General features: G+C 37.7%; 1 protein-coding gene across 4 annotated transcripts in view; it reads left to right on the forward strand.

Annotated features, from left to right (window-relative positions):
- tncb (tenascin Cb) overlaps positions 1-20,845 on the forward strand; it is a 182,505-nt gene that overhangs the window by 134,344 nt on the left and 27,316 nt on the right. For all 4 annotated transcript variants that reach the window (XM_049470312.1, XM_049470311.1, XM_049470314.1 and 1 more), the window contains exons 7-10: positions 4,126-4,395; positions 6,866-7,051; positions 10,001-10,090; positions 10,942-11,205. In XM_049470312.1, coding sequence (XP_049326269.1) covers positions 4,126-4,395; positions 6,866-7,051; positions 10,001-10,090; positions 10,942-11,205 — 810 coding nt within the window. The remainder of the gene's footprint in view (positions 1-4,125; positions 4,396-6,865; positions 7,052-10,000; positions 10,091-10,941; positions 11,206-20,845) is intronic.

Genomic DNA, 20,845 nt, shown 5'->3' on the forward strand with positions numbered 1-20,845 from the left:
GAAAACTGTGATTAAAAACCAGGGTTATTTCACCAAATATTGATTTCTGAACTCTTAAAACTTTTCTTTGCATTATTTCAGGTCTGAAAGCTCTGCATCTTTTTTGTTATTTCAGCCATTTCTCATTTTCTGCAAAAAAAAAATGCTCTAAATGACAATATTTTTATTTGGAATTTGGGAGAAATGTTGTTACTCAAATATAAACCTATGAATAGCAAAATCAGTTGTTGCCTGGAATATATTGCAGATCTGTTTAGAGAATATAGACATAACTAGAATAAAAAAAGAAGAATGTAGAAATGTTATAATTAAATGTATAATTGTAATTGCAAAATCTAGGTCAAAAACTCTACTTGATTCTCATGCTTTTAACTAAAGCTCTTTAGTTCACTGCACTTTTCAATTCTCACCTTATTTTATTATCTTACTTTGTTTTGTATTGGTTTTCTTAAATCTTTGTTTTACTTTTTAATGCATTTTTAAATTTGTTTTTTGTTATTTTAATTCAAACTGTTTTAATGCTTAGACCTGTATATTCTTGCATAGAAACTGTAGAGAAAGAGTTACTCCAACAAAAGCAGCATGAACTCCTTCTTATACCCCTGATTTAGTTGGAAACAGTGGATGAGCAATAGCTTGTGGGCATTGTGAAATGCGTATACTGTAATACAGTTTTGGGATTTGGCGATTTGATCTGGGGAATAAGGAAGCTTAGGTCTGTTCAATTTGTCAAACTAATTGGACACAAGCTGGTGGTGCAAGTGCAGCCAAATGCTTTCTAAAGAATTTCTCGTGTCATCTTGGGATGATTTAAATATATATTACTGTCTGGGTTTGTCTGGATGTAGCTCTAGTTTTGAGATAAAAGTATTTCTTTATGTATTTAGGCTTCTTGAATTGCATTAAATTGTAGTTGTCAAGAGTTCCCTAGTGATTAAGTTTAAGCAGTGGGAGTCTGAATCCAGAAAGTCTGAATCCATTGGCCTGCATACTCTTACTAACCTCTTATTAACTTAGCATTATATTAAATTACATTACATTACATAGCATTTAGCGGATGCAAATACTGAGCTACATAAGCAATAGAGGACTTAAGAGTCCAAGACAAAAAGTAGGAACATTTAGCAGGACCTGAAAGAGGACAGAAATGTAATTATTTAGAAAGAGGACAAAAAAAGAGGGGAAAGGAAAAGAAGTTAGAAGTAGTAAGTGTGTTAGAGGTGTTAGGAGAGTTATTGCTCTTTGAAGAGCTCTGTCTTCAGGAGTTTATTAAAGATAGTGAGAGATTCTCCTGATCTGGTAGTAGAAGGTAGTTAGTTAGAGGTGTTAGGAGAGTAAGTGCTCTTTGAAGAGCTCTGTCTTCAGGAGTTTATTAAAGATAGTGAGAGATTCTCCTGATCTGGTAGTGGAAGGTAGTTAGTTAGAGGTGTTAGGAGAGTAAGAGCTCTTTGAAGAGCTCTGTCTTCAGGAGTTTATTAAAGATAGCGAGAGATTCTCCTGATCTGGTAGTAGAAGGTAGTTAGTTAGAGGAGTTAGGAGAGTTATTGCTATTTGAAGAGCTCTGTCTTCAGGAGTTTATTAAAGATAGTGAGAGATTCTCCTGATCTGGTAGTAGAAGGTAGTTAGTTAGAGGTGTTAGGAGAGTAAGTGCTCTTTGAAAAGCTCCGTTTTAAGGAGTTTCTTGAAGATAGTGAGGGATGCTCCTGATCTGAAGCTCCAATTTCAATCTCACTTAAAAAAGACACTAAACTCCCTGATTTTTTCTGTCTACACCCAAATTGGAGGAGTTGTTTGGAAGAGTCACTGGATGATGTATGGGTTTAGATGCCTTGTGCTGCTCGACATCACTCTTTGAAGTGATAAGGGGAAAGTGCATCATCTACCCCCCACCCAGAGAGAGAGCAAGGCCAATTGTGCTCTCTCAGGGCTCTGGCAGCTGAAGGCAAGCTGCATGACTGGGATTCGAAAAGTCGGGATCCCTAGATCATAGTGGCAGTGCTTTAGAAAGCTGTAATTTTTAATAGTAAAATGGGATTATAGAGAAACTAGTAAAAAAGAGAGCTGAAATTCATCTAAATCAGTGCTAACATGTGACAAATTACAATTACATTACGGATAAGTTGTGATGGTAAAGCGACTAAAAAGCCAGAATCTGATAAAATAAGAATTTTACTAGTAAAATAGTCTATTTTAGACGCTGTTTTATAAGTCACAGTGTTTTCGCTACACTTCTCCTCTGACTGTGTTAGTAAGCTGTGTGTTTGTGGCTCAGTAAAGCTTTCAACAAAAGAAAAAAGCCTGGTTTCACATCTTTCAGCGACTCCCACACAGATCCGGGGACTGGAAACATGGCTAATGGTTGGTCTACATAAGCAGAACCATATGTGGGAAAGCTATTAGCGCTGTGACATTGTGGCATCTTTCAGTACGACCCTTTCCTTCTGGTGATTTGTGGTCAGCTCGTAAAACACCAGGTGTTGCAGAGATGTGTTCCCTTTTAATTTGGCTTTTACATACCTGAGAACTGTTTGCTGTGTGTTACTTCAAGCTAAAAGCTTTAAAAAAAGGGGAAAAGCTTATATTTTAGCCAACCAACAGTTTATGAGAGCACAATTCATTAGTTGTGTCATTATCAGTTTTAGAATACTGTGCCATTCTGTCTCTTACAACTTAAAAACAAATGAGATTGAGATTTTTAATACTTTTGACAGTTTATAATTTTTTTAGGGAGTTAAGGCTAAACAGAAATCCTTCATACAATATATCTTAATATATTGCGATAATATAAAATCAGATTTTCACATGGGACAAAATATTTTGCTGTTTTTTTTCCTGTATTATATTGATATACATGTTTATGACATATCCTGTATAATTGTAATTATTAATATTTTTTTATTATTTCTAATTTTGTTCCATTTTCACCTAGTAAGAGCAAGGCCAAATTTGCTCTCTCAGGGCTCCGGCAGCTGATGGCAAGCTGCATGACCGGGATTCGAACCAGCAATCTCTCGATTATAGTGGCAGTGCTTTAGAGTGCTGGACCATTTGTGGCCCCACTGTAATCCTTTTATATCAAGAGAAATTGAGACAAATGAAAATACATTTATTTTCAATGGTCAAACAGAAGATGCAGCTGAAACACTAGAGAGCCTAGTGCATCCCAAATTTATCAACATTACAATTTTATTTACAAAACATTATAGTCATTATGGCTTTTAGAAAAATGCGTTTTGGGGAGGGGGGGAGGTGGTATTGCATTATAGGACCCTATAGTGGTGCAGCCTAAGCTTTTGTCCTTAATAACTTTATTTTTTCTCTTTACATTACTTTTACTTTTATACTTTTTTTTTAAACACTTTTACTTAAAGAGTAAAAAGCTTGATTTGATAATTCAACTTCTACAGAAGTATTTTATTAACCTCTGGTATCTATAATTCTACCTACAGAGTAATGAATTCTATTGAATGTTAACGAATGCTGTCGCACCTTTGTATTAGAGACACTTTGTATTACATTATAAAGTGGGACACACATATTGCCATACTTTTTTTTTGTTGCTGTATTGATGATATATTCTTACACGTTCGTAAGCATGCTTGTTGCTGCTCTTCTCTGAGATGATATGCCAGTCAGGAAGAGCTTGGGGAGGGTGCACTAATTGCTGAAAGTAAGCTGAGCTCTCCTCGCTGGTGAAGCGCTGGTCTCCGGAGAGTTCCGCAGCTTTGCACAGCCGCAAAATCAGCTCCGAGCGAAAATGCTGATTTTCTGTTTTATCTACTGCTCACAGAAAGATGACCCCTCGCCGCAGTGTCTCATGTGGCGAAGCGATTTTCCCCCCGCAGGAGCCTCCTCTCGCTCCCTAGGAATACGTGATCTAAGGAAATTACAAATAATCCATTTCAATGACCTTAAATACACACGCCGTCAAATCCCAAAGCATGTCAGAAGCAGCTGATTTAGCATTCTCCACACAAACCTTTGATGCCGTGATCCGTGGGACTATTTATAATAAAAAAGTGAATTAATCTGTTTAGCCCGGGTATACAGCCCTGCCTTTTTGCCCTTGCTTAAATAAATCGCTTTTCAATTCACGTTTCAATCCTTATTTTCTCCTCCACGCAGTGATTGACGCTCCCAGCCAGGTGGACGTGCGAGACATAACGGACAGCACTGCCCTGATCACCTGGTTCCAGCCTGTAGCTCACGTGGACGGAATCTCCGTGTCCTACGCCCCGGTCACCGACTCCTCGGGCGTGAACACCGTGGAGCTCTCAGCTCTGGATACCCAGTACCACCTGGGTCAACTCTACCCAGATACGGAATACAGAGTGTCTCTGAGTGCCCACAGAGGGGAGATGACCAGTGTGCCCGTCCATGAGATGTTCACCACAGGTTCGAGACTCAAATCTTTATTTAATTTAATTTAATTTAACTTGGTTTAATTTGTGTACATAAGAGAAAAGAAAGTGAGGCTTTCCCTTTCCTAGAAAGTCCAACAATTGGTAGATCAACAGATCTGGGTATAGAACCCACAACCTTGTGATCAATAACCCATCACTACTGTAGTCAATAACCAATGTCCATAAAGGAAACAGGTCTACAGGTCTTGGACCATAAGGAACTAAAAAAAATACCCTTTTCTGGTTGTTGGTCACTAGGTTGTAGGTTCAATACCCATTTCAACTTTTGAGTGTTTTTTGAGCACCCACAGGGGAGATACAGTAGTTTAGACTTGGGTATTGAAACCTATTTTTGACCATGAAGACCTGAACAGCACGCTATTTCTAACAGTGTACTGGGTTTTTAATCACAAGGTTTTGGGTTCAATACCCAGGTCGACTTCTGAATGTTTCTGGGCACCTTAGGGATTGAACCTACATCCCACCATTTAGCCATTGTTGACCATAAAGACGTGAAAATGACTAATTTTTAACAATGTACTGGATTATTGACTATGGCTATGGGTTCAATACCCAGGTCGACTTGTTTGTGTTTCTGAGGTTGTCATGAGTAAAAATGAAATTTACTACAATGGAATATAATATATTATCTTCCCTAAATAAAGGTACAGAAATGAATGTACCCCCTGGGGTAACACATTGTGTATCTAATAGTATACAAAATATAATGTATATACTGAAAATCTACTGTAGTATCAGGTACCAGGTCCACTTTGCTAGTATTGCTGATATTTCTGACTTCAGCCTTCAGCCTCCACCCCCCTACCATGTCAATCAAAGGAAGCACCACAGGATGATTAACACTGCTGTGCCTTTGTAATTCTTAACCCAGCACAGCACTCATACCAGCACAGCCCACATTAACATGTCACCACCGTGTCAGTGTCACTGCTGTGCTGAGAATAGCCCACCATCTGGTGCTGTGGTGGTCTCTTTCCTTTTGATTGACAGCGTACACTTGGTTTAATAATTGCACACAAATAGATACAAATAGCTGCATACACGAGTTGCAAACCTGCCACCTATATATACAGTATATGGTAGATATGCTGGTTATAATGGGCATTGAGCTTAGACACAAAATTGTTGCAGATTTGGACCATGAGGACCTGTATGCTACCCTTTTTCTGACAGTGTACTGACAGCATTATTGATCACAAGGTTGTGGGTTCGATAGCGAAGTCTTCTAAGTTACCACCATTCTCCTTAAAATGTATAGTGGGTAAGCAGGTGGACCATAAGAACCTAAACACAATCCTTTTTTTGACAGTGTACTGATAGGGTTATAGATCACAAGTCTTCTAAGCTGCCACCATTGTCCATAACATATAGTGGGTAATCACTTTGACCATATGGACCTAAACACAACTCTTTTTCTGACAGTATACTGTCAGGGTTATAGATCACAAGGTTGTGGGTTCGATACCCAAGTCTTCTAAGCTGACTCAACTGTCTATACAGGATAGTGGGAGCTCTGTTTCACCATTAGTATCTGAACACTACCCTTTATCTGACAGTGTAATGACAGGGTTATAGATCACAAGGTTGTGGGTTTGATCTCCACAGTCTTCTAAGCTGCCACCATTCTCCATAAAGTATAGTAAGTGCTCAGGTGGACCCACTATCCTGTATAGACAGTTGAGTAAGTTTAGAAAACTTGGGTGTCGAACGCACAACCTTGTGATCAATGACCCTGTCAGTACACTGTGAAAAAAGGGAAATTTACAAGTCTGTAAATTTACATGTCTGTAAAAGACATGTAAATTTCCCTTTTTTTACAGTGTACTGACAGGGTCATTGATCACAAGGTTGTGCGTTTGACACCCAAGTCTTCTAAATATAGTGATAGTGGGTAAAGTATAGTAAGTGCTCAGGTGGACCATACGGACATGTAAATTTCCCTGTTTTCACAGTGTACTGACATGGTCATTGATCACAAGGTTGTGGGTTCAATACTCAGGTCTTCTAAGCTGACACAACTGTCTATACAGGATAGTGGGCACTTTGTTGGACCACCAGTACCTGAACACTACACTTTTTATGAGAGTAGCTGCTTAGCAGACTTGGGTATTGAACCTACAACCTTGTGAGCAATAACCCAATGATTTTAGTCAGTGAGACGCCACTGTCCATAAAGTTCACAGGTACACAGTTGAACCTGTGGACATAAAGACCTGTTCAATTCCCTTTTTCCAAAAGGTTGTTGATCACAAGGTTGTCTATTCAATGCTCGGGCCTATACACAAAACTCGTGCTTTGGTTGAATCAGGTTTGGAAGCAGGGTACAGATTAAAAAGTGTAGAGCAGGATACCTCCAAAAGCAGAGTTGACATAGATCTTCGTAGTTAGCTTCAAAGACCATGAGAAATGTCTTATAACTAAGCCGGGTTGTTGTGTTCCAGACCTGGATGCCCCCAAGAACCTTCACGCCATTGATCAGACTGAGGAGACCATCACCCTGGAATGGAAGAACAGCCAAGCTAACGTCCCCAGCTACCGCATCAAATACGGCCCACTGTCTGGAGGAGAACATGGAGAACTTACCTTCCCTACAGGACCACAGGACACCACTCAAGCCAAGATCACTGGTAAGACCAGCCATTTAACTATTATATAAAACATACAATATATAAATGCCAGGAGAAAGCAGCAGTAGCCTGTGGAGAATGACTACACACTGACGGTGAGTGACAGATGGGAGGATACACCCAAAATATACGTAAATAGCGTGAACATTATCAGGTGAAAACCTTTGCAAAATTACTCAGTAGACCCCCTATGAACTAAAAAGTCAAACTGAGCATGTGTAGAGAGGTTGGCTTGGTCTCAATTTGGGTTCAACCACAATTTGTACATTTTTCTAACTTAAAGTTTATTGAGATGCATTTTGGAGCTTGGATTTTTATCTATATGCTAACAAAACAATGCTAAACCAAATACTGCACATATTACAAAGGCGTGACAGAGGTAGAAGACATTATGGCTTCTGAACTGACCTGGCTAAAAGGTATAGCATGTGATTTTGCTGTTTAGACACTAAAGACACTCAGAGATGGAAGCTTCTTCCTGTATTTACTTTCTGGCTCTGCCCCAGACAGCTCTGACCAATAAGCATATCTCTGAGCTTGAAGGAATCTGGGAAAGAACTCAGAACACAGATTAAATATCGATGCATCCACTTTTTAACCAAACAATGCTAAACCATTGGGAGTGTACAGTTGTACAGCTATAAAAAAAAAGAGACCACTGATGAGTTTCTTTGATTTGACCAAATTGAAAACCTCTGGAATATAATCAAGAGGAAGATGGATGATCACAAGCCATCAAACCACCAAACTGAACTGCTCGAATGTTTTTGCACCAGGAGTAAAGGCATAAAGTTATCTAAAAGCAGTGTGTAAGACTGGTGGAGGAGAACAGGCCAAGATGAATGGAAACTGTGATTATGAAGCAGGGTTATTCCACCAAATATTGATTTCTGAACTCTTAAACCCTTATGAATATGAACTTGTTTGAGGTCTGAAAGCTATGCATCTTTTTTTTGTCATTACAGACATTTCTCATTTTCTGTAAATAAATGTTGTAAATGACAATATTTTTATTTGGAATTTGGGAAAAATATTGTCTGTAGTTCATTTTACTCAAACATATACTTATAAGTAGCAAAATCAGAGCAACTCTTTTTTTTTAGAGCTGTATGTATTTAGTGTTCAGTTCATTCATTGCACTTATGTCTAAATGAGTCTCTTCTTGTTTTAACGTCTTGAAACAATCGCTAGCCCAAAAGAAGATGGTCCGTCTTTGTGCGAAAACAGCCGGAGGGTCTTTTTTCTTTACATTCACACAGTAAATGAAATAACACTACACTTGTTTCAGTGTTAAAATCCTGGTCAAACACAGAAAGTAGACTTTTCTTTTCTTTTTCCCGTTTAAGCGCTGCTGCTATTATACACAGCGCTCTGAGGCAATCTCATTCTCCGCTGCCATGTGTTACTGCACGGAGGGATTAGCCGAGCTGGGGGGAAAAATATATTCAAAATGCGTAATAGATTCTTTGTCTGGTCTGCTCCTTTGTCCTTGGGAGGCCCGTTCCCTTCATAAGGCACTGAGTCTGTTGTAATAAGCGAGTGTGTTCTACACACACACACACACACACACACACACACCTCACTCCGCGTCTCTTTCACACAGTTATTATCTGTAATTGCTGTCACGCTCGTGATTTTATTGATAGTAAGAGTTTCCTCCGCATTAGGTGTAATTTCATGCTGGAAGGCTCCTGTGCAGTGACCTCTGCTGGAGCCAATAGAGGCATTAAGAGGAGTAAATGCTGGGATTTGGAGCTGGGGGCCCTTATCAGCGGGAGCTGCGCTGATCTAAGTGCCTCTTGTAAGACAGTAAATATTGCTTTTGGCCTTCAGTGAGAGCCTCTCCGACACGCCGACTGGAGAAGAGCTGATTGAAATGGTGCGCTGCTGAAATGTAAACCTGACTGATGGTGATTTGGTTTCAACAGCATGTTACAATAGAGGAGCTTCCAGACTGTCCGAAAACATCGTAAATAAAAAAAGACCTTCGTAAATATGGAGCTTCCTCTAGACTGTTTTGTATTAGCTGCAAAGTATAAGTCTAACACTGCAAAAACTAAATCTTAGCAATGGTGTGCAGTGAGGCCCTTCTAAACCTTTAAAGAAGGAGTGACAATAGGTGCATGTCAATCATTACATAATATTTAATCAAGAAATGTAAGCAATTGTACGCATATATTTCATAAACTAACTAAAATAAAAAAGCAACTAATTCAAAGCAATAGTGTTTTTCACTTGCTATAGGACGGATACAGAGGTACTGACTGACAGAGGTACTAACCAATCAACACTGCTTATTAAAATGGCTTCTGTACCTGCGTGGACCCTTCTACAGAATAGCAAAGTCAAAAGACAATCTAACCAATCAGATTCATGGCTTTCACTACGGGGGCTCTCTAACCCCTTCTTAGCGTTCTGATAAAGGGGCTATGCATTAGTTAGTCGTAAAATGGCGCTCATGCTGGATTAGTTCAATAGTTACCAAACTATTATATGACTATCAATTGCGACTGGAAATTAGATAGATATTGTACCATATTTCATTAAAAAGCCTTTTTAAAGGCTGCCCTTTAATGGGAAACTAATTCACAATAAAAGGCTGCCTGACAGGTAAGTTTTTGTGTGTACTTAATGTTTTGGCTGCCCTGATGTAATGTAGGCATACAAATGAGTGATCTGTGTGAGCTGTATTTGTAGGAAAATTAAGGTTAAAGTTATTAACAATATATTATACAATAGAGGCACTGTATTTAAACAGTAACAGGAACCATGAAACCCAATCAGATTTCCTCTAATTCATTCCAAAAAATTAATTTCCTACCCTCAGATGTCCTTGCAAAAAAGGGCAAAATTAGGGCTAATGTCAAAATATCATCACAATATTTAAAATGTTCATGGTGTTTTTTTAAGAAATTACAGAATTAACCCTTTGATCAATCTCTTCAACAGGGCTCAGGCCTGGAACTGAGTACGGAATGGGAGTGACAGCAATCAAAGATGAGAGGGAAAGCCTGCCCACCACTACCAATGCTGTAACTGGTAAGATATAATAAATGAGTGGTTTCTGAGATTTTATCACCCTTTGATTGATTGATTGATTGATTGATTGATTGATTGATTGATTGATTGATTGATATCTATATAATGCTACACAATATTTCTTTGCCTCATTAGCCAGCATGTGTTTTTCACTTGTCACCGAGGGTTCTGTATTACTTAGCTTGTCCAGAAATGCATGTAGGAGGAGCCAAGGAGCATGAAATACCAATTCTAACCAATTCTAAAACATATTGCCATGTCTTTAATGTAGTAAATATATGATGAAACCATTAAATCATGACAGTTGGCCAGTTTTCCAACATACCTGGCCTGGCTAATATTTAAAGTTAATACACATAAAGCACTACTGATATGTTGTTGGAATGCATTGAAAATCTGTCAAAGTTAGCTGTTTCCGAGATGTTACCATCCTTCATCCTTAATTAATTGATTGATTGATACATTATCTATTGATTGTAGCCTTCTTATCGTTTAGCACTCGGCTACAACTGACTTGTTTCAGAAACTGCACTGTGTAACTCTGGTGAAGCAGCCTGGACAACTTTGCAAGATCTGCATATATCTATATAACACAATGCTTTATTACTTTACGTCATTAGCCAGCATGTGTTTTTCACTTTTACTAAGGGTTCTGTATTACTTAGCTTGTCCAGAAATGCATGTGGAAAGTGTGTCCTTTAATTTGAAATAAGTACGAGTCTCAAAGCACAAATTACACGTCTAAACTGTATGTATTTATACATACCCTACAATTTGGCGTTCATTCAGGAGTTCCTTCCAAACAAATTATGATCATAATATTTAATGATTTAATTTAATCTTCCTCTCAGACCTGGATGCTCCTAAAGACCTGGAAGTGAGCGAGGCTTCAGAAACCACGCTGGTGCTGATCTGGAAACGACCTCTGGCTAAATTTGACATCTACAGGCTGGTGTTCACGTCCGCTGACGGCCACAGGACTGAGCTGGAGGTTCCAGGCAGTGCCAGCACCTACACCCTGAGGAACCTGAGCCCTGGCATGCTGTACACCATCACGCTCACTACTGAACGAGGGAGGAAGAAGAGTGCACCAGCCCATCTCTCAGCCACCACAGGTCAGTCCTGCACTGCTCTATACAGTACACACACTACCACCTGTTCATTTACTATACACTGACGTGTCAAAGAAGTCATGTGACCACAGAAGTCCCTGTGAATTGAATGTAAGGTGTTACATCAGTGGACAGTTGTGAGGTGCTATCTTGTGACTGAGGTTAAATGAACACTGGCCAGTGTGCTCATGGCAAGGCTATGTGAATTATTGGCGTGAAGTCAAACGAAGCCTGAAAGTTGGTGTCAAAAATCAGAAGTGGAAAAAGTCATAAAACATGACTGTAGTAGCTGTCCCATGAAATGTATAAGTTGTGAGGTGCTATTTTGTTAGTGACGTTACATAGACACTGGCCAATGTGCTCATGGCAAGGTTATGTGAACTATTGAAGCTAAGCCTGATAGTGTGTGCCAGTTTGTGATATTAGTAGCTGTCCTGTGACATGTATAAAGTGTGAGGTACTATCTTGTGAGTGACGTTAAATGAACACTGGGCAGCGTGCACATGGTAGAAATCTATACTCTAAGTCCACATTCAATGCAGAAGGCTTTATATATTTGTACTCCACCTTATCATAGCAGGCTTTAACTTCCATGAGACATGTATAAGTTGTGAGGTAATATCTTGTGTGTGAGCCAGTGTGCTCATGGCAAGGCTATGTAAATTGTTGATGTAAAGTCAAGCTAAGCCTGATAGTGTGTGCCAAATTAAATGTGGAAAAAGTAATGAGATGTCATATTAGTAGCTGTCCCATGACATGTATAATCTGTGAGGTGCTATCTTGTGAGTGACGTTAAATGAACACTGGCCAGTGTGCTCATGGCAAGGCTATGTGATTTATTGATGTGCAGTCAAGCTAAGCCTGATAGCGTGTGCCAAATTAAAGGTGGAAAAAAATCATGTGATGTGATATTAGTAGCTGTCCCATGACATGTATAATCTGTAAGGTGCTATCTTGTGAGTGACGTTAAATGAACACTGGCCAGTGTGAACATGGAAGAAATCTATATTCTAAATCCACATTCAATACAGAAGGCCTTATATATATATATATATATGTGCTCCAGATAGATAGATAGATAGATAGATAGATAGATAGATAGATAGATAGATAGATAGATAGATAGATATTGATGTGAAGTCAAGCTAAGCCTGGTAGTTGGTGCCAAATTAAAGGTGGAAAAAGTCATGAGATGTGATTGTAGTAGCTGTCCCATGACACATGTTGTGAGGTGCTATCTTGTGAGTGACATTAAGCTAAGCGTAATAGTGTGTGCCAAATCTGAGGTGGTAAAAGTCATGAGACGTTATACCAGTACCTATCCAATGACTTGTATAAGTTGTGAGGTGATATCTTGTGAGTGAGATTGTGTGCTCATAGCAAGGTGGCATGAATTATTGATGTGAAGTCAAGCTAAGCCTGATAGTGTGTGCCAAACTGAAGTTGGAAAAAGTCATGTGATATTATTATATTAGTAGATACTAGTACTTGTGAGGTGATATCTTGTAAGTGAGATTAAATAAACCTTGGCCATCATGCTCATAGCAAGATGAGGAGAAAATGTCTGATAGTGGATGCCAGATTATCAATGCAGATAAACATTATATCACATTATACACTACATTATAATAATTCTGTAATTATAGTAATACGCTATATGGCCACTGGAGCTTAAAAAAGTGAACAATGGATCTATAAACAAGCAGTTAGTCATATTGTGTCAGCATATTAAGTTATGCTTGATAATTATATATATATACAGCTCTGGAAAAAAAATTAGAGACCACTTTGCTGTTTCTGAATCAATTTCTCTGATTTTGCTGTTTATAGGTATATAAATTTGAGTAAAATGAACATTGTTGTTTTATTCTATAAACTACGGACAACATCTCCTCCCAAATTCCAAATAAAAAATAAAAATATTGTCATTTAGAGCTCTATTTGTAGAAAATGAGAAATGGCTGAAATAACATAAAATTATGCAGAGCTTTCAGACCTCAAATAATGCAAAAAACATATTAATTCATATTAATACAAGTTTAAGAGTTCAAAAATCAATATTTGGTGGAATAACCCTGTTTTTTAATCACAGTTTTCATGCATCTTGGCACTTTCTTCTCCACCAGTCTTACAGACTGCTTTTGGATAACTTGAATTCAAGCATTTCAGCTTGGTTTGATGGCTTGTGATCATCCATCTTCCTCTTGATTATATTCCAGAGGTTTTTAATTTGGTAAAATCAAAGAAACTCATCATTTGTAAGTGGTCTCTTATTTGTTTCCAGACAAAAATCAAATTTGATGAAGAATGTGCCGATATAATTTTCTTCTATTTAACTTCTGTATCTAAAAAAGGCTAACTAATACAGAATAATATTATTAATAATAAGTTGAATAATGTATTTTTTCCTGATTAATGTTCAGGAACATTAAATGCATTCACTTGCTTGCCAAAGATATGGACTACACACCACACCACACACAAACAAAGCTCATTCATGTGGTAATTGTCCAAATGAGGCCACGCCCCTCTGGCTTTGTGCGATTTGACCTCGATGAACAGTGGGGCGGGGTAATAAATAGGCCCCATGCTGAGGCTCTGACTAAAACAGTGTCTCCCAAATCAGGAGCGCTATAATCCCCGCCGATTCATTCCTGCTGCCATTATCCACCCCAGACACGGAGTGCAAACACGGAGCGCACACTCTCCACAGGCCTATAATGGGATGAGGTGGGGTCGGGTGGGGTGGGGTCGGGTGGAGTGGGGTCGGGTGGAGTGGGGGCAGGGAGACCCCTCGCTCCGGGCTGTTCTCCGGATGGACAATCACTCGCTGCCCTGCTGAAAGGATTACAAGGGTTTCAGCTGGAGCGTCTGGGGACCTGTCGTTTGTGGTCATTAAGTATTGAGAGACAGTATGCTCTCATCAGATCCGAGGCTATAGGTCTAGGTGTATCATTTTAATATAGGCATACATACAGTGTACATATATATCCTGTATTTAAAACCATTTATCTGGACAGGAAGTGTGTATTTTCTTGCAAAAGCTATTGATTATTACAGTAGAATAGATTAAAACAAAGATTAAAGCAATAAATAAGTGGAAAAAATAGAAAGTTGCTATGTTTTTAGTTCACAATAATTTGCTCAAATACATCAACTGAACATCTGATAAGAGAAAAAATAAGAGACCACTTAAAATGATGAGTTTCTTTGATTTTAACAAATTGAAAACCTCTGAAATATAATCAAGAGGAAGATGGATGATCACAAGCCATCAAACCAAACTGAACTGCTTGAATTCATGTTATCCAAAAGCAGTGTGTAAGACTGGTGGAGGAGAAAATGATGCCAAAATGCATATAAAAACTGTGATTAAAAAACGGGTTATTCCACTAAATATTGATTTCTGAACTCTTAAAACTTTATGAATATGAACTTGTTTTCTCTGCATCTTTTTTTGTTATTTCAGCCATTTCTCATTTTCTGCTAAATGCTAAGTAAATGCTCTAAATGACAATATTTTTATTTGGAATTTGGGAGAAATTTTGTCTGTAGTTAGAATAAAAGTATAGAATAAAACAACAATGTTCATTTTACTCAAACATAAACCTATAAATAGCAAAATCAGAGAAACTGATTCAGAAACTGGAGTGGTCTCTTATTTTTTTCCAGATATATATATTCAGATATATATATATATATATATATATATATATATATATATATATATATATATATATATATATACAATACAGTTACTGCATAATTGTTTACACTGGATTTTTTTTTTTACCATTTCTGGTTATTGACTGAATCTGAAAAGAGAATAAGGAAGAAAAATATTCTAAAGCTTTTAACTAGAAGTGTATATTCAGATTTTTATTTAATATCATAAAATTGCATCCCATACGGGGCAAATCCGTCCGTAGAGTTCTAAGGGTTAAGATCCAGAGTACCAATATAACTCATACCTAGTGTGATGAATCATGCGGAAATGCTTTATTTGACCAAAAGAACTTCACCTGGACCTGATGCTGATCTCTTTATAGTCTATATGACTGTACCGGTGGATTCATGCATGTATACGAATGCTCCTGCATCAAATATCCTGCCTGTGACTGCATGAACACTCTCTGGCACAATGCCCACCAAGAGAAACTGATGAGTATTCCAGTGTTTTCTAACAGATTTAATAGATTAAATGGTTCAATTCTAATAATAACAGAGGTAATAGAAGCACAGAAGAAGAAGAAGAACCTGAGGAAGAGACATTTTCCTCAGCTCTGTAAGTGTTTTTGTTGAAGGACACTGGAGTATTTCTTATTTCTTTGTGAGGTGAGGCTTGGTTGTTTATCAGAAGTCATCACCATATGAATGAAGTGAAGGCCATGTCTGAAGCATGCACACAGAAAGGCCAACAACAACATCATTCATATATATGTATACAGCTCTGGAAAAAAATGGATGATCACTAGCCACCAAACCAAGCTAAACTGCTTGAATTTTTGCACCAGGAGTGGCATAAAGTTAACCAAAAGCAGTGTGTAAGACTGGTGGAGGCGGACAGCCATTTCTCATTTTCAGCAAATAAATGCTCTAAATGACAATATTTTATTTGGAATTTGGGAGAAATGTTGTCTGTAGTTTATAGAATAAAGCAACAATGTTCATTTTACGCAAACAGATACCTATAAATAGCAAAATAAGAAATAACTGATTCAGAAACTCAAGTGGTCTCTTCATGTTTTCCAGAGCTATATATATATAAAATTCGCTGTTGGACAAAAACCTCATGTCTTTATTTTTGCTATAAATAACTTTTTGTATTTTATTAGTTCATATTTTAAGATAAATTAAACAATAGAATTTATTCAAAATTACGTGGAATGAGTGTTTTTATATTTGGCTTCCACTTCATTTTTTGAAGGTTTATTTATTTTTTTGTTTTGTTCTCCATTTGAACCATTTCTGGTCTATTTATCATAAAGTTCTCACACAATATTAAGCACAATTTCCAAATTCTAGTTTAAATTTATGTCAAAGTGAATTTAGTTTAATGATACTGACAACATATAGCTATTACGTATATATATATATAGATATATAGATATATATTTTACTCTTTTATAAAATATGAATATGTCAGGAGTTTGTGTCCAAATTTTGGATGAATGGACCAATGGCAGTTTTACATTAACTTGCATTCAGTGATCTTTCATTCTGAAATTATATACAGTATATCTGAAAAAAATATATATATAGTGAATTTAGCTGTGTATATATATATATATGTAAAAAAAAAATATATATATATATATATAGCTGTTGGTCAGGTGCACGGCTGCTGTTAATGGGCTAAGAGCGAAGAGGTGACTCCTCAAATGAGCCTGTTTATCACTGCATGCCTCTAAATATGCCTATATACAGCTCTGATTAAAAAAAAGATAATAGACTACTTAGAAATGATGAGTCTCTTTGATTTTACCAATTTTTAAAACCTCTGCAATATAATTAAGAAGATGATTGATGATCACAAGCCATCAAACCAAACTGAACTGCTTGAATTTTTGCACCAGGAGTGAGTAGCATAAAGTTATCCAAAAGCAGCATGTAAGACTGGTGGAGGAAAAAATATATATAGTGAAATTCTAAAAGTATAATATAAATAGTCAATGTAGATTTTAAACAATAAACAATAAAAAGACAGAGATACAAGGTTTTTGTCCCAGCAGTGACAATACATGTATATTACCCTATATATATGATGTGATGACCAAGATGGATGTATAGCCGATGTGCTACAATGGAGGTCAATGGAATGCTAATTGTAAGTTCTGAGTCTTGCTCACAATGTTACCTTTCATAAGCAAATGAAAGCTGGATGTCAGCTGATGCCTGAGAAAGTCATTCAGCCCGGGCTCATTGTCTTCCTCTCCGTTCTGCTCACCGTGCTTGTGCCCACTTCAGTGTGCACTGAGAGGATAATGGCAGCCTGTGGAGCATCTCCAGGCTATCTGCTCGTGTGTTGGTGCTGCTGAATGCTGACGGAGCACAATGCTACTCAATTACGGGTTCGGGCTGCACGCTCGCCTCTCGCGCTGCACGGCTGCTCTCGCGCTGCTCTGAAGTGTTGGACGTACTCCTGCTCCGGCGGGCTGCGCAGAACCTTCAGGAATTAATGGCTCTGTCTTTCTCCGAGTCATTAATACCGGAGCTGCCTCAGCAGGCTGATGATCAGGTGCACGGCTGCTGTTAATGAGCTAAGAGCGAAAAAGGTGACTCCGCAAACGAGCCTGTTTATTACTGCAGGCTTTTATTGCATCGCATGCCTTTAAACATGCCTATATACAGCTCTGAACAAAAAAATAAATAAGAGACCACTTAAAAATGATGAGTTTCTTTGATTTTACCAAATAAAAAAAAAACCTATAGAATATAATCAAGAGGAAGATGGATGATCACAAGCCATCAAACCAAACTGAACTGCTTGAATTTTTGCACCAGGAGTGATATAGCATAAAGTTATCCAAAAGCAGTGTGTAAGACTGGTGGAGGAGAACACTGTGATTAAAAACCAAGGTTATTCCACCAAATATTGATTTCTAAACTCTTAAAATTTTAAGAATATGAACTTTTTAAAAATTGACTTCAGCCATTTCTCTTTCATTTTCTGCAAATAAATGCTCTAAATTACAATATATTTATTTGGATTTTGGAGAAAAGTTGTCTGTAGTTTATAGAATAAGGAGAATAAAACAAAAATGTTCATTTAAATCAAACATATACCTATAAAAAGCAGAATCAGAGAAACTGATTCAGAAACTGAAGTGGTCTCTTAATTTTTTCAAGAGCTGTATATATATATATATATATATATATATATATATATATATATATATATATATATATATATATATATATATAAACTGCATCTATGGGTTAACTGCACCTTATAGTGACAACCAAGGATTAACACAGGTAGTGACCGATAAACTCAAACGAGCTCAATACAAAGTACAGACAAAGTGCATACATTAACTTTCTGCATATGTTCACACACACACACACACACACACACATATATATATATATATATATATATATATATATATATATATATATATATATATATATATATATATATATATATGTGTGTGTGTGTGTGTGTACAGTACAGGCCAAAAGTTTGGACACACCTTCTCTTTTTCAATGGGTTTTCTTTATTTTCATGACTATTTACATTGCAGATTCTCACTGAAGGCATCAAAACTATGAATGAACGCATGTGGAGTTTTATGTACTTAACAAAAAAAGGTGAAATAACTAAAAAACATAAGTTTATATTCTAGTTTCTTCAAAATAGCCACCCTTTGCTCTGATTACTGCTTTGCACACTCTCGGCATCATTCTCTCAATGAGCTTCACCAAAGAGATGGTCACCTGAAATGAAATGTTTTCCAACTCCTCAGGAAGGAGTTCCCAGAGGTGTTTATTAGCACTTGTTGCCCCTTTGCCTTCTTCACTCTGTGCTCCAGCTCACCCCAAACCATCTGGATTGGGTTCAGGTCCGGTGACTGTGGAGGTTCAGCTCATTTTTTTTTTTTGTTAAGTACATAAAACTCCACATGTGTTCATTCATAGTTTTGATGCTTCAGGGGGAATCTACAATGTAAATAGTCATGAAAATAAAGAAAACGCATTGAAAATGAGAAGGTGTGTTCAAACTTTTGGCCTGTACTGTGTGTGTATATATATATATTTTTTTTTTTTTTCCTTTATTTTTTGCTTTGTAAGCTCTTCAAGTCCAGTCAATAACCAGAAATGGTCACTCTGAAAAATATCACTTTGTGTGTAATACATCTACATAATATATGAGTTTCACATTTTCAACTGAATTACTGAAATAAAGTAACTTTTCAATGATATTCAAATTTTTTTAAGATGCACTAGTAGCGTATCTCACTGCACGGACAGATGTTTGCTCTGGTGGAGCAGATGGGATGGAACTGGAGATCAACAGGCACAGATGTTGATTACTCTTGGCTCACAGAGGGGAGACGTTTTTCTCTCAGATCAGTCCAAATAGTTTAAAAACTGTAGCCGAGTTGACATATTTCAACTGTTATGGAAAAAACCCTCCAGTATTGTTTGACATATTTTTTTTATTTAAGAAGCATTTTTTAACCCTTTATAACATTTAAAAAAGTAATGGCTAAAAACAAATGTTGTATTTTTTTTTTTTGTTAAGAGCAATAGTGTGCATTGTTTCATTTTAAACATCTTTTAAAAAGGTTTTTTTTTTTTTTTCAAATTTTTCCCATTTTCTCCCCAATTTACACGGCCAATTCCCCAACCCACTCATTAGGACTCCCCCTATTACTAGTGATGCCCCAACACACCAGGAGGGTGAAGACTTACACATGCTTCCTCTGATACATGTGAAGCCAGACACCGCTTCTTTTCGAGCTGCTGCTGATGCAGTATTGCCGAGCATCACGTGCTTGGAGGAAAACACAGAGACTCGGTTCTGATACATCAGCTCACAGAGGCCCGGTGCTGCAGACATTACCCTAGGAGTGATGTGGGGAGAGAGCGCCATCTACCCACCCGGAGGGAGCAGGGCCAATTTTGCTCCCTCTGACGCCGGCAGCTTGATGGCAAAGCTGCATGAGCTGGAGTTCGAACCTGCGACCTCCTGCTCATAGTGGCAGGGCCTTAGACCGCTGGACCACTCGGCGCCCCTTTAAAGAGTTTTATAAATATCTTTAAACACCTCTATCAAATGTTTGAGATAATACACACATACATACGGTGAAAGTGAAGTGAAGTTGCTGTAGTTACAGTATATATTTCCATTCATCAAAACCCTGAAACTAACCCTGAAACTATAATATGTTGAGAAATAGGTGGAATTCTCACCTGCATCGTTGTGTTTGGTGACGTAAGGCTTGGATGGAGCTGCTCGGCAATGGAAACTTTCCATTCAATAAATCCCTCTACACTCTACTGTTCTTAAGCAACACCAGCAGATGACATGTCTCTCCAACTCCAAGCCATCACTGATTGGTGGAAACTTCACACTAGACCTCGAGCAGTTTGGACTGTGTGTCTCTTCATCCACTCTTCCTCCAGACTCTGATCTCTTGATTTACAAATGAAATGTAAAATTTACTGATGATCACTGATGGTTTGGTTTGGAGAGTCATGTATGTCATCTGCTGGTGTTGATCCACTGTGTTTTATAAATATCAAGTCCAAAGTCAGCGCAGAACATTTTCCGACAAAATCTTACAGCACTTCAAGCTTCCCACTGCTGCTGACACCTTTTATGGAGATGCGGTTAGATTTCATTTTCCAGCAGGACTTGGCACACTGCCCACACTGCCAAAAGTACAAGTTGCTCTTATATAATATTCTAATCTTCTTCTAAAAGACATAAACGATTAAAATATATCACTCTGTGTAATACTGTACATCAATTCAATGATATTCTAATTTTTTGAGATGCTTCTATCTTTTCCCGTATTGTAAATGTGGCACTTTGCTAGAAGAATGAAGACTGGACCATTTACCAGACCTTCTCCTCCAAACTTTTTCCATGGTCTTCTTCCATACTCTTCTACAGGTCATGCTCAGCCTATAC

The sequence above is a fragment of the Astyanax mexicanus genome, chromosome 22, assembly GCF_023375975.1.
Source record: "Astyanax mexicanus isolate ESR-SI-001 chromosome 22, AstMex3_surface, whole genome shotgun sequence".
Lineage (NCBI taxonomy): Eukaryota > Metazoa > Chordata > Actinopteri > Characiformes > Acestrorhamphidae > Astyanax > Astyanax mexicanus.